The 13,968-nt window shown below is 38.4% G+C and overlaps 1 protein-coding gene and 1 non-coding gene across 2 annotated transcripts in view; one reads left to right on the plus strand and one right to left on the minus strand.

Moving 5' to 3' along the window:
• Nucleotides 1–9,294: 9,294 nt before the first annotated feature.
• trnaa-ugc (transfer RNA alanine (anticodon UGC)) lies at nt 9,295–9,366 on the minus strand. Its single transcript has one exon. It is a non-coding gene; the product is annotated as a tRNA-Ala (tRNA).
• A 734-nt stretch (nt 9,367–10,100) lies between these two features.
• The window catches only part of LOC146326584 (alpha-1,3-mannosyl-glycoprotein 4-beta-N-acetylglucosaminyltransferase B), a 30,553-nt gene continuing 26,685 nt past the window's right edge, over nt 10,101–13,968 (plus strand). The window contains exon 1 of the mRNA XM_084718847.1: nt 10,101–10,297. Coding sequence (XP_084574973.1) covers nt 10,207–10,297 — 91 coding nt within the window. The 5' untranslated portion in view covers nt 10,101–10,206. The remainder of the gene's footprint in view (nt 10,298–13,968) is intronic.

Consider the following 13,968-nt stretch of genomic DNA (forward strand, 5'->3'; position numbering starts at 1 on the left):
GTCAGAGAAGAAAGGATTAAAGGGAGGGATGAATGGAGGAGGTGGACAGTGTTAAAGTAATGAGATTAAAGCAGCAAAGAGAGGAAAGGGCAGAAGCCAAAAGGGCTAGACTGTTAAAACCCAACAAACATTCTCCCTCAAATGAAAGGAACTAATCTAATTTTGTGAAATAAATAGCAAATTGCTGATTGCTAATTTCTTTGGGGGAAAACTTGCATAGAGTGCGCACACATTACAAAACTTCAAAAGTCTCACAACACTTCTCTGATCTACGTCTAATCTTACAGTGAGTTCAGTATCTAGGCCTCTAACGAAAAATGCTTCACTGGTTGGAAATTTCAACATTATTTTGTCTCTAAATCATAAAAGAGAAACAACATCACAGGACAGTGACAGTTCTGCCTTCAGCTGTGAAAATACTGCCATCATCCAAGAACTCAGCATCGAATTTAAAGGATCACTTAGAGCTAAGACCAGCCACTAATGTTGGCTACACAGAGCAATTGCTAACATTAGCTATAAAGTCCAACCATTAGTGTTAGCTCGACAGACCAACCACTAATGTTAGCTACATAGACCACCTGTTAATGTTAGCTACACAGACCGCCTGCTAACATTAGCTACAAAGACCTACCACTAATGTTAGTTGTACAGACCAGGCCCTGTTGTGTTGGTTGAATCAGGCACCTGTCAGTGAGCAGGAGTGAGCGTAGACCTGAATGAGGGAGCTCAGGTAGACAGGAGCAGTTTTAGTTGCTGGTTTGTAGGTGAGCGTCAGTGTTTTAAATTTGATGTGGGCGGCGGCCAGATGCCAGTGGAGCGGGGTGACGTGCTGTTTTTGACTGACGTGCCGCTGCAGTCTGGATCATCTGGTTTGAACGTGCATGCGGAGAGGCCTGCCAATAAGGAGTTGCAGTAGTTAATGCAAACTTACTACTATTTATTGCAGTTTACTCAAAGTTTGAGAGTGACATGTTAATAGCATACTTACTAAATTAAATGTCCATAATTACCCCTACTAATCTAAATATGCATTCATGCAAAAGAAGGAAGTGTGGTGTCGCCGTACCACCAAACTGTTCTGGATTTTCTGTCATAAAGACACTGAAACATGAATTGAGATAACAGTTTATATTTAAGCTGCCTGTAATAAGTGTTAGTTCATCGGTAATAAGGCCCTCATAAGATGCTTATTAACACTGATATGTGTTAATAAGGCTATATAAGTGTTAATAATAGCATAATAAACCTGTTTATTGTTAAATTAACTAGCAGTTAATTATTGCTAGACATTTATAAGCAATTCTAAGAAACTTAACAATGCTTATTAATTGTTTCTTATTAATACATTCTTTATTATGCACTAATTATGCTTACTGAGTTCATTATTCCTTTATTACGCACTTATTACCAGTCAATTATGTGTTTGGGGGTACCAGATCTAAAGTGTGAACAATGATAAGATAAGATAAGATAAGATAAGATAAGATAAGATAAGATAAGATAAGATAAGATAAACGTTGTTGATCCCACATCGGGGAAACTTGATGCATTCGCAATTTGCAGCTCAAATGGTACAGATAGAAAATGCTTATAAAAGTTAAATATTCCTCTATTATGCACATATTTCCAGTCAATTAACAGTCAAATGATGAAAATAATCATTAGTAGCGGCCAAAAAAACACTGATATTAGGTGAAACAGTTTCACCATATTTTGTATTGAGGTAGTCCAAAAGTAACAGAAGTAATCAAGTTACATTACTTTAATATTGTGCTACTTGGATTACATTTCTGACTACATTTTTAACAGATATTTAGTGACTGTATCAGAACACATCTTTTTTTAACGTAACCCTCCAACCATCAGTCAGTGACAAAGATTAGAAATTATCTGTTTGTGGCCGTGGCTTGAGGACACTGCAGCCCCGACCTTTATGGGCTGATTCTTTAATTTTCCTTATGCAACATATTTCAATTTGAGTAGATTTAGGGCAAGGCAGTTCTATAAAAATGAGATTTAAATCTTGGCTAAATCTAAATGATTCCAAGCGTCATGTAAAATAAATTTCACAGACAATATAACTGAATAATTAACAGTATTATTTTGCACTTGTTTTTTGAGTCTGCTAAAAATCTCCTAAGGTGGGTTGGACTTGGACATGTGACTTAATTATTTCTAAAATCCTTGCCACTGTCCTGCACAGATTCTAAAACTTTTCTTTCCTTTGTCCCTTGAGATGAAATAGCTGCACAGAAGCCTGGTCAGTGTATCAGCTGCAGCTGTACAGTAATTCTGATTGTATTGGCGCTGACACATGCAATGTTGTTTCCATCTGGCCACGTCCTCCAGCGTCTAACACCTTTCACTACAACATGCACCACGTAAACTTACATGACAAATGTAGCTGAGCAGATAAACTGCACACAGCATTAAACACGACAAGTGAAGTTTAAACAATTCACTTCAAACAGAACAGAAAGATGAAGTGTTTTCACACTTACCTTCCTCCTCCTCCTCTGCCTCCGTCCCTCTCCTCTCTTTATCTGACACTATAGGAACAGATGGGTCCTTTCTCTTCTCTTGCTTCTTCCCTCAAAGCCCGGCTCCTACAACCCCCACCCCCCAACCTCCACCCCACCCACTGCCACACTGCCATGACAAATGCAGCCCTGCATGTTTGCAGCTCTTTCTCCCACTTAAGAAGATTTTGATCCCTGCCTCACTCTCTGGTCTGTCACTGTCTTTACATCCATCATCAAATATTAAACCTATATGAAAATCCTAAATGTTTTTATTTCATATCTCTGCTCTAAAATTATAACAATTAGTCTGTGCACGGCACTCTGAGTCTGGAATCCTGCTGTGTTTGACCCAGCGGAGGATTAGCGAGTGTTACACAGAAAAGATGGCTTTAGATTTTGTGTATGCGTGTGTGTTTGCATGTGTGCAACATCTGCATGTTCATGTGTATCTTCTCTCATGATGGCATTAACATTTTACACACAATCCTCTTAATGTGAGGATTAAAACTAAAACTAAAAATGAAGACAAGCAGATTTGTCTCTCCGTCTATCCGTGTTCCTTTTCTCTCGTGTTCTTTCTTTGTGTTTAAGCCATCGGACCAACTGTTGGAGGGTGACCCACTCTGACCTCTCTCCTGAATCATTCTAGTAAACTCTCTCCATGAAGACGCTCATCGCAATAAAGTCCAAGTCAAAAAGCAGAGAACACAAAGAGGAGTCACTGGTTGGAAAGACTGAAAAGAGTGTAAGAAAAGTGTGTGTGTGCTCAGCCAAAAAAGGTAACCATATTCCATTACAGTTACAGATAAAATAGATGTAATCAGGTTACAGTTACATACTGTAAATATGGGGATTACTAGAGGGATTACAGTTTTAAAATAAAGAACAATATACTACCATGCTTTGTGCAATCACAGCTGCAGCTGCATCCATATGTTATGCACAACAAAGGAAGGAACAGCTGGACAAATTAATAAACCTGACAACGAATATAAAAACTAATAATCTGCATCTATTCTAATATTGTCTTGAGTTATTTTTTAATTAAAAGACAAAGTCAAAATTCTGATTTCAGATTCTATATATTTTCTGGTTTCTTGATTCCTCTTTGACAATAAAGAAAAAACGTCAGGATATTTATTAACTTATGCTTGCTCTGCATTCCTTAACATTACATTGTTTCTTAGCCAATGTTAACTAAAAAGCTGACAAACATTGTTTGCTTGCTAGCTAAAAAAGTTAAAATGTTACATTGTTTGGTAGCTAACGTTAGCTAAAAAGTTAGCAAAACATTGGATTGTTTGCTATGTAAGCTTAGCTAAAAGGTTAACCAAAAAGGTTACTAGTTAACATTGGCTTAAAGGTTAACAAAAACATTATTTTTCAGCTAGGTAGTAAGATTAATTAATTGATTGCTTTAAGCCATTTTAATTTGAAAAAAAAAAAATCAAAACTCTGATTTCAGCTTTTTGAATGTGAATATTTTATCGTTTCTTTACTCCTGTCTGACAGAAAACTGAATATATTTGAGTTGTGGACAAAATAAGACATTTGAGGACGTCATCTCTTCTCAATAGAGAGTAATCAAGTTACATTACTTAAATATGGTGATAGTTGGATTATGTTACGGACGACATTTTAAACAGATAATTAGTAACTGTATCAGAATACAACCTTAAAGTAACCCTCTCAACCCTGCTGTTGCATTAGTTCATATTTTCCATAGTGCTGTTGGCTGATTCACGTCAGTTATGATACTCTTTATTTCCTTTCTTGGGTCCTGCTCCTATTAGCTTCTGGAGCGTCCCACTGGGATCATTAAGTTCCATCTAATCTGCTCTTTGTCTGTGGCGGGACAATGGCTGATAGTGAAAACACATGTAGAGCTGCTGTGATGTGTTTTTTTGCAGGAAACCTGATTCCTCTGATGTGTTTCTGTAGCAGAACCTGCAGGCAGATCCAGTGACTGACTGATGCTCTTCAACAAGCCCTCTCTGAGCCGCTCAACTGTTTTTCCTGAGTGTAGATTTACTTCATTTGTCACGGACATTCTGACAGAAGATTTTGTCCAGTGTCCACCACAGCGAGCCGGGTGGTTTCCAGTTAATGCTGATGCAATTCAGGAGCAAGTAGAAGGTATAACTGTGTTTCTAAGGCTAAAACCAAATTACTATATTTTTGTTTTAAAAAGTTTATAAACATTTTGCTACATGTCCACCTAATTTCCACTATACCCCAGCATTTTAGGACACCTAAAATGGAGACTTTTGCAAATGCTGCTGAGCGTATTTAGGTTTTCAAACTGAGGCAGTGTTACCAGTTGCAAAACACAGCAATATCTTTCTGTAACTTTAAAGTTATATTTTAACAAAAATTATCGTGCCTGCAGAAACAATCTGCAAAGAGGCCACACTGAACGGCAAAACTTTCCCATGTGCACCATGTTACGCTCAGGTCTCGTCGTCTGAACAAGACGGCAACCGTTTGTCACTTAAAATGGAGTGAGTCGCAGCTTATCACACAATCACACCTTCTGTTCCTACCTGTCAAAATAAAAGCCCCAGACTGTGTCACCGCTCGTCCAGCTGCTTGATCAGTGCGGCACTGATGTGTTGTCTTGTGAACGTCTGCATATATTCTTGGAATTATTGCTAACAATAACAACAATGCTCCAGGTTGCATTTTAGTCTGGATGGGCAGAAATGGATACCTTTGGAAACGATGAAGCAGACACCCAGGTGCACATCCTGATTAGGTCTATCGGTCACCATGTGTCACTCCCCGATTCATCACACCGCAAACTTTAAGGCTAGCAGTCGTTTGACAGAACTGTCTTTTGTGGGTCTGTTTTCACCCATTGCACGTTCTTTGACACGCAGCTAAATTACACTTGACTTAGCTTTCCACAGAGCAGGCTAGTTCAGTGGTATGAGTTGCCATGGTTACCGAGCAGGGATTCCTATAAGCCACAGTCATGGAACGGATCTCTCACTTAAATTAGCCAGACTTGTATGTGTTTTCTTAGGGGTGGCTAATAGTGCAGTTAGCCTGATAGCTTGTCTTTGGGGCAACATGTGACAACACACAAAGGAAGCCCCATCTGCCAGTGCAGGTACACTGTAATATTGTAGGTTACTACATACATTTTTTTGGAGAAAAACCTCTGATAAACTGACTTTATGTTGCCTGTCTGACACCAAACAGAAGACATTAAATTTTGTAACTACAATGTACCTGATGAATGCAGTGCAGCACTGAGGAGATATTTTTCTCAGGAGCTGGTAGAGACCAAAACAGAGCTTCAAGAGAATGAATATAGACTGTTTGGTCAGTAATACTATGAGTAAACATGACTTTTATTTACTTACAAGAAAACTCGAAAGGGCACCTTTAACAAGCAGCAGCGTGGGTGCAGCGGGTGTTTTGCGGACTTTTCTAAGTTTCTAGGGTAAATGGAAATTAAACGTTTCCTCTGTCACCGTGACAACAGGGGACTTCCTGTTGAATGCAGCTGCTGGGACAGGTCAGAGGTTGCTTGGGGTAATGGGTGATGGATGCCGGGTGGGTGGCTCGGGTGGGGATCTCTGTAAATATATGAATGGAGCTGTGTGTCTGGGACTCTGTGGGGCTCATCTTGCTGTTATCCATAGCAACAAAAATGCTCTTTTTGGACTGCATGGTGTCTCTGTTAATGTCTCTGAATGACCTTCTCTGATGTCCTGCACCCATGGGATCCCTCTGTATACTTCTGCCTTACAGTTTGACTGATAAAGGGTTTGAAAGGCCAACACTTTCTCAGATAGTTTGAGGTTAGAGCTGCAAATAGACACAAAATTGATGTAATATCCAGTATACATTGCTCTCTGCTAAAATTCACTAAAAAACAAATGAGCAGTCATTCCACTAGAATTCTATTTTGGTGGATAAACGCGTGATTGACAATGGCTCACCCTGACGCTGGTCTGACGAGGCTGACCTGTGGCGGCTGCTGGTCAGATGGTGGTAAACCGCCAGAGGAGCTTCGGGTGGAGGAGAGAGGGGTCAAGGCTCCAGTTCTACAAAGAGAGCAGTGTTAAACTGTGATTACTGGTGTGGATGTCAGAGCTGAGAGGACAGTGATGATGTGCATCACCACAGCCTTGTGTATATAATTAGTCAATTCTCAGCTCTTCCTCTTAATTAGTGATGTAAACAGGACCAGTTATGCACTGTTACTTTTACTCCCCACATTTTAACACAAATATTTGTACTCTCTACTCCTGACATTTTCAAAACAGGCTTGATACTTTAGATTTAATTCATTTGAGTGAAGTTTTTGATTATTTTTATTTTGCATCATTGTGCGCTGCCTTCTCAACAATTACACAGACTTCAACCTAAATGGATGGAACAGAAAGAAAGACAATTCCTTGGTGTATCTATCAGTGCATATCGACAGACATAAAATGACATATGAAATTGCCATAACAAAAACAAAAACAATGTAAAAGATGTAACAAAATAAAAAAGATGCGAGAAGACACAACACAACATAAAAGACATACTATGCAAACTATGTAAAAGACATAAGAAAAAAAAATATGTAACAAGACGCAAAACAACATAAAAAAAAAACGTAACAAGACAAGAAAGACGTAACAAGATGAAAAAGTCTTAATAAGCCAAAAAACGACTAAAAAGACATAACAAACTGAAAAACACAAAAAGATGTAACCTAAACACAGGGATTAGTTTAACATACAGTTACTTAATTATTTGCAACTTTGGCCACATTTTACTATGAATATCTGATGTTGTAACATTACAAACACTACATATATGACAAAGCATAACAGTTTCTTTTAAGCAGAAGCCCACCACAAAGTGCTCACTTATGAAAAGATACTGTGATGTTTTTGCTTTTGATGAGAGCAAATATTAAAGGGGTAGTTCACACAAATTACAAAAGAAGATATTTTCTCACATTTAATTATATCACTGGCTGTATACTTGAACAGACATCTAAGGAAAAAAAAACAGCCCATATTGTCACTTATGCCCTGGAAACACGCCCACCTACCTCGGACAGCGCCATCAGTTCACTGAGCCTTCGGTGAAGATAACGAACCACAGTGTCTGTCAAAGTCATCTTCCTCCCTCCTGACATCACTCTCAGCAGAGGAGGCTGGCCAGCGGTAGAGGTAGTACTGGAATAATAATATAGCATGTGTTTCAAGTGTTTGGCTACAGCTACACTGACTCCTACAGATTTTCCATCACCCCTCTTCCTGTTTTCAGTTCAGGTGATTATGGTGATGAATACCACAGACAACATTTTGGCAACACATTTTGCACCAAACTGCTGTGCGACTCCATAACTGAATTTCATGAGTGGTGGAAGAATTAAAATCCTCAAAAAGTAGGAATGCTATAGTATAAATACCCTCCATCACAAATAAAAGCACTGTATTCAAATCATATGAAGAAAAGAAGTAACAAATGATATTATCAAAATATGATTTAAGTATTAAAAGTATACTGATCATGCAGAATGGTCCATTTATAGAATGTTATATTGCTATACTATATATTAGCCGGTGTTAATTGCTTCTACTTATGTATTAAAGCAGCATTTTAATGTTGAACTTGGTCAATGCAAAATAATTTTTTAAAGGTCCAGTGTGTAAGATTTGCATGGATTTATTGGTAGAATATAGCAGAAAGTGACATATAATATGCATAAGTATGTTTTCATTAGTGTTCAGCCACCTGAAAAGAAGAATTACTGTGTTTTTGTTACCTTAGAATGAGCCCTTTATATCTACAGAGAGCGCCAACATGAGTCCACCATGTTGTACCGCCATGTTTATACAGTAGCCCAGAACAGACAAACTATATACGGCCTCTAGATACAGCCTTTCAGGTTTTTTGTGAGTTTTGTAGCCACCATAGGTTCTCCTGCATGCTTAAAAGAGAAAGTTAAAACAAGTTGTTTGCAATCTGAGAATTCACCGTGAGATGTCACTAAATTCTGTACACTGGTCCTTTAACTACATTATATAGGCTACTGTTAGGAAGTTAAATCCGGAGCAACAGATATTTTAAATTGATATGTACACAAGTAAATCTAACTATTGCCAGAGGAGAGCTCTGGGACCAACTGAGTTTCAACCAGCTGATTTGAATGTACATTCTTTTCTTTTATATGTAGCCTCTTTTAACATTAAATCATTTCACAAAACAAGATTGCATAATGAGATGTTAGTTATAGTTTATGCTACTCACAAGAGCAAAACTTTGACTCTGTATAGTATTAATTTTTCTCTGAACTCTCTTTTGTTGTAATGTAGCTTTTTTTTTTACCTTTGTTTTTCAAAACTGTTAAAGTTATTACTTTACTTTTAGCTTTATATCAGTTTTTGCTTTGTCCGCTTTTATTTTGAAGGCTCGCCACGGGCTTCCCTCCAAAGTATTAATGTCAGTTGAGTCAATTCCACCCATCTAACTAGTTAAATGCTGATTATTTTACGATGACGCTAACTACGATTATTTCAAATTGTGTCCTCCTTGCTTTGCATTTTGAAAAATAATCAACAAAAAGTCACTCTTTTCCTGTTTGTGGCAGTCAGATGGTCTGGATAAAGAAATGCTGTTCTAGGTAGGTAGGTAATGCAGCTGAAGTGTACACGGGTTAGATATTTACCGTAAAGCTCTTTAGTTATTGATGGGTGGCTGGTAGTATGAAAAATTGTCTACTAGGACAGTTTATGGCCGTAGATAGATCAAAATGTGGAGATGCCGGGGATTGAACCCGGGGCCTCATACATGCAAAGCATGCGCTCTACCACTGAGCTACATCCCCAGTTGTTCCGAAAGGTAAACATCAGAGTATAAGTAGGCTACATCACGGTCTGTCTGTCTGTCTGTCTGTCTTTCTTTCTTTCTTTCTTTCTTTCTTTCTTTCTTTCTTTCTTTCTTTCTTTCTTTCTTTCTTTCAATCGTATCAATATCGTAATAATGTTATAGGTATTATGTTGTTAGGGATGACAAACGGTTTCACACTGAAAACGAGTCGATTTTCTATAATGTCACGTTAATCTAAAATGACTTCACTAACTTCAGAACTTCATAAAATAACTACAGCCCACCCAGACTTCATATGAAGCGTCAGAAATGTACCGTAAATTTACCAAAAAAGAAAAAAAAAAGATTTTCCACCCAAAACCAAAGCAAAAAAAATTGTTTATCATTAAAACTTGTAGAAAATGTGATGGGGATGTCACCTTAGGGGTCTCTCTCTCTTTATTCCCCTTAAAATCAATGATAATGATAATTTAAATGAATGAATTTGTATTATGTTTTCTGTTTCTACTAAGCTATAGAGTGAGGTTTGTGCGTTTCCTGTGTACCACCAGCAGATGTCGCTGTTGCCCGCGCGGGGACGTTACACCTTGCAGGCAGGTCAACAGCACTTTGAAACGAGCTGATTGTGTGTGACAGCGAACAAACACCTATTTAACTGGTCACGGCTCTGGGATGTTTGTTTGTGACGTCGGTTAGTGTCACAGCTGTGAGCCTATAGCGCCACATCTCATGTACCTGCACTTTACCTGAATCACTCCCATCCACCTGCTGGCAGCCGGGAGCCCGCGGCGAGCCGGCAGACTGCAGCGGACGGACTGTCAGTGAGGAATGAAATGAAATGAGGTTTTACTTCTTCAGAGTTGGATGTGTGCTGGCTTTCGCGTGTTTTTTGTCGGTCACTTGGATTACATCGGTCCCCAGAGATGGAGGTGAGCTGTCAGTGTAGCCTGGAAGATACGTTTAACGTTTTTTTGTTTTTTTTTTTGTTTGTTTGTTTGTTTTTTTTAGCTTGGAACAAAACTCATTCTGACTTAATTTACTGTCTGCTTCCTCGAAAACAAGCAGGAACTACCGTTAGTACAGTGTTTTGCTGGTTTGTACCAGCCGACGGTTTAGCTGTTTGGAAAATGTAGATATTGTAATTTACAGCATTGTCAAACTTTGTTAAACCCAAACAGAAATGCGGTCCGCACGAGATGCGTTTCCTGTGTTTTATATGGATTCCAGGCAACTTTTTTTTATAGCATGTGATTTAGTTTATGAGAAGCTACTGATGTTGTAAAAGCAGGGTAGAGAGGGTAACCTAAGTATTAAAGTAATGTTACTTTCCGTTACTTTTGGATTACCTCAATAAGATATTCCAGATATTCCTTCCTTTGTTATATTATGATTAAAACAATTAGCTGTATCTTGAGGTTTGGTTATAAATCCATCCAATAAATATGGAAGCTTTATTCTCTTTTTCATTCACCATTATTTCATTAAGTGTACTCCCTGTCTTTTTTCTTTCCCATTTCTCATACAGCCTTATTCGGTGGTTCTGACAGTTAGATTTCTGATAGAGCTGCAACGATCAATCGTTTTATTGATTATAAATCAATTATGAAATTAATATTTTGATAATTAATTAATCAGTTTGAGTGATTTTTTTTTGAAGAAAAAAGTAAAAATTGTTTAATTTCAGCTTCTTAAATGTGAATATTTTTTTGTTTCTTTACTCCTTTGTGACAGGAAACTGAATATCTTTGGTTTTCTGGAAAAACAACATTTGAGGCAAGATTTTATTGACCAAACAACTATTAAATGATTAATTGAGAAAATAATCAACCAGTTAATCGACTATGAAAACAATTGTCGGTTGCAGCCCTATTTTCTGATAGGATCGTGTTTGTCACGCGTGTTCGATAATGTGTGTTGAGTAAACTGAGATAATAACCTGTCATATCAGATCATAAATCATTTATCATTCTGATCAAATTTAACAAAGCAGAGGTGGACGCCTGACTGACAGTTAGCCACCCCTGTAATGCATGTCTGATACATCCGTTCTTTAAGAACACTGTAAACGCCTCAAACACCTCACATTACTCGCTCTGATGTATCTAACTTTTCCTTTGATTCGCCTACTTCAGCTCTGACTCAGCCACTGTGAGCTGAAACAGTAGAGTAAACACAGGTATTGCCAGTGACACTAATTAAGGTTCTGTTCCATTCAGGTCAAACAACGTATCATGCATGTTGACTGACTGGAAAGGCTCTGGTACAATAACTGGAACTGGACTTAAATTAGTATTATTATTAGTATTATTAGTATTAGTATTATCGGTCAAGTGTTTGTTCGCCCTTTTGTTTCATATCAATGTGGCTGCTGGGAAAAAGGCTCGATTCTGGGAAACAGACATCAAACTGGTTAGGGACAATTGGCTTTAAGCTCTCCTTTATTGATTTTTGCAATAATTAGGGTAGTTCAAGTTCAGCAGGCTCAACCTGTATTCACCTGAAATCACCTGGAAGATCAACGTGTCCAAGAAATGACTCATCTATAAAGGTTAATTGGATGATTCATAATGTGAGAGTTTAAAAAAATTGAGCTATTAGAATATAACAGCAAAGACTGACGCTTAATCTAGTGCTGCAACTAATTATTATTTTCATATCAATTAATCTACCAATTATTTTCCAGATTAATCAATCATTCAGTCCATAAAACGCCCATCCTAGTTTTTCAGTCCAAGATGATGTCTTTAAATGTCGTGCTTTGTCAGTCCAAAACCAAACATATTCAGTTTAATTTGATAACAAACAGAGAAACACTGGACGTCTCCATATTTGAGGGGCCGAAAACAGCATTTTCTGCCAGATTTGCATGAAAAATTGCTTTAGATTTACCAGCCCAGTACAGTATTTACCTTTTCCCAGACAGGCGGCCACTCCTTATTTTTGAGCCCTGGAAGTGTTTTAGAAATGATACCAGCAACACAGATATGATAGCCCAACACCTGCTGAAAGCACAAATAAAAGCATTGAACCATGAAAAGGCTTCAGTTCGGCTCTATCAAAATATCCAGTGACCAAAATTCCAGACAATAGACCTTTTTTTTTTCACAGCAGCCACATTTATCCGAAACAGCAGAATAAACCCAGGTGTTACCAATTATACTATTTAAAGTCCATTCAGAACGAACAGACAGGTGCTGCTGTTGTGCCCGTTGTCTCACTGGAAAGGCTCTGCTACACTAAATGGAACAGGACCTTAATTAATACTACAGTTTAATGTCAACATGGCCGCTGTGGAAAAGCTTCATATCACACACACCACATGTTGTTAGTTAGTAACCTCAGAATTTATTTTGTCAAAACTCCTCATCTTCCTTGATTGACATGCGGCTCTGCACATCAGTCAATCTCACTTTCAAACACCTGTTGCATTGTTAAGATGCAAAAGGATCACAAGTTCCCTAAATTCCCTTAATGTGGAGCTTTCAAAAGGTGAGTTTGGATTCACTGAAGTCACAGAATAACATGAACAAACAAACCAATCAAGGCAGCGGTAGACCAGCAGCTCCTGGGGTCGGTGAGGTAAAATTACAGGAGTCTGGTTGCTTTGGAGAGAGACATGTTTGACTTATATCAAAGCAGTGTCCTGGATGAAAAGGCAGGCTGCAGTTAAAATATTCTAAATATAGTGTACACTTAAACAGCTGTGCATCCAACTGGACTGAGTACCGAGCCCAAATAGCGAGTTGGAATCATAGACGGTTTGTTAAATAGGTCGAAATCGTGCACGCAGGGTTCTTACAGGTGCTGGAAACAGTGACAGCTGTTCAAGAAAAGCCTGAAAATGCACCTTGAAAATGCTGGAAAAGCGTTTGATTTTGACATCAGAAAAGATGGAGGAATCCTGCATCTAACAAACAGTCTCAAGTTTCATTTGCTTTAAACTGTCAGACAACAAAGTGCCACTTCAGTCGCTATCAAGGGTTGGAAAGGTTGCATTACTGTGTTGTCTCTCTGTCCCTCTGTTCTATTCTTATTCAAATACTATTATACTCCGTCAGCATCAGTGTATAGGAGGAGAGGAAAAGAGGAGATCGTGTAACTGCGCGAAGAAAGGAAAGAAATAGACACTATGAACGTGACTAAGATCTCACAGACACTTTGTGTGCTTCGGGGCAGTCAGGGAAAGGTCGTGGTATCTGATACAAGTTATACTGAACTTGTGATGCCAACAGGCCATGTACACATCAGCAGCAGGTGGATCACGTTTCTTCACATGGGAAAGACGCAAAGCTTGTCAACAAACATCACAAGTGTTCATACATTACAGCAGCAGCAGGCAGACAAGGCCTTGAGTTGTGCCTGATTTTTATTAGTCTGCTGGAAACACCTGTATGAAACCCAGCAGTTATGATTAAAATCTCATCTATAGGCTGATCAGACGAGATTAAGCTTGGTTGCATGTTGGGCAATTTGAATAATGAACATAATGAGCTCTGATTTGCCTTCTTAATTTAGGGCAGGCATGTCCAAACTGTTCCATAAAGGGCCGAGTGGCTGCAGGTTTTTGATCCAACCAGTCTACAGCACACCTGATTCGACT

The sequence above is a fragment of the Lutjanus erythropterus genome, chromosome 5, assembly GCF_056507025.1.
Source record: "Lutjanus erythropterus isolate fLutEry1 chromosome 5, fLutEry1.hap2, whole genome shotgun sequence".
NCBI classification, from domain to species: domain Eukaryota; kingdom Metazoa; phylum Chordata; class Actinopteri; order Lutjaniformes; family Lutjanidae; genus Lutjanus; species Lutjanus erythropterus.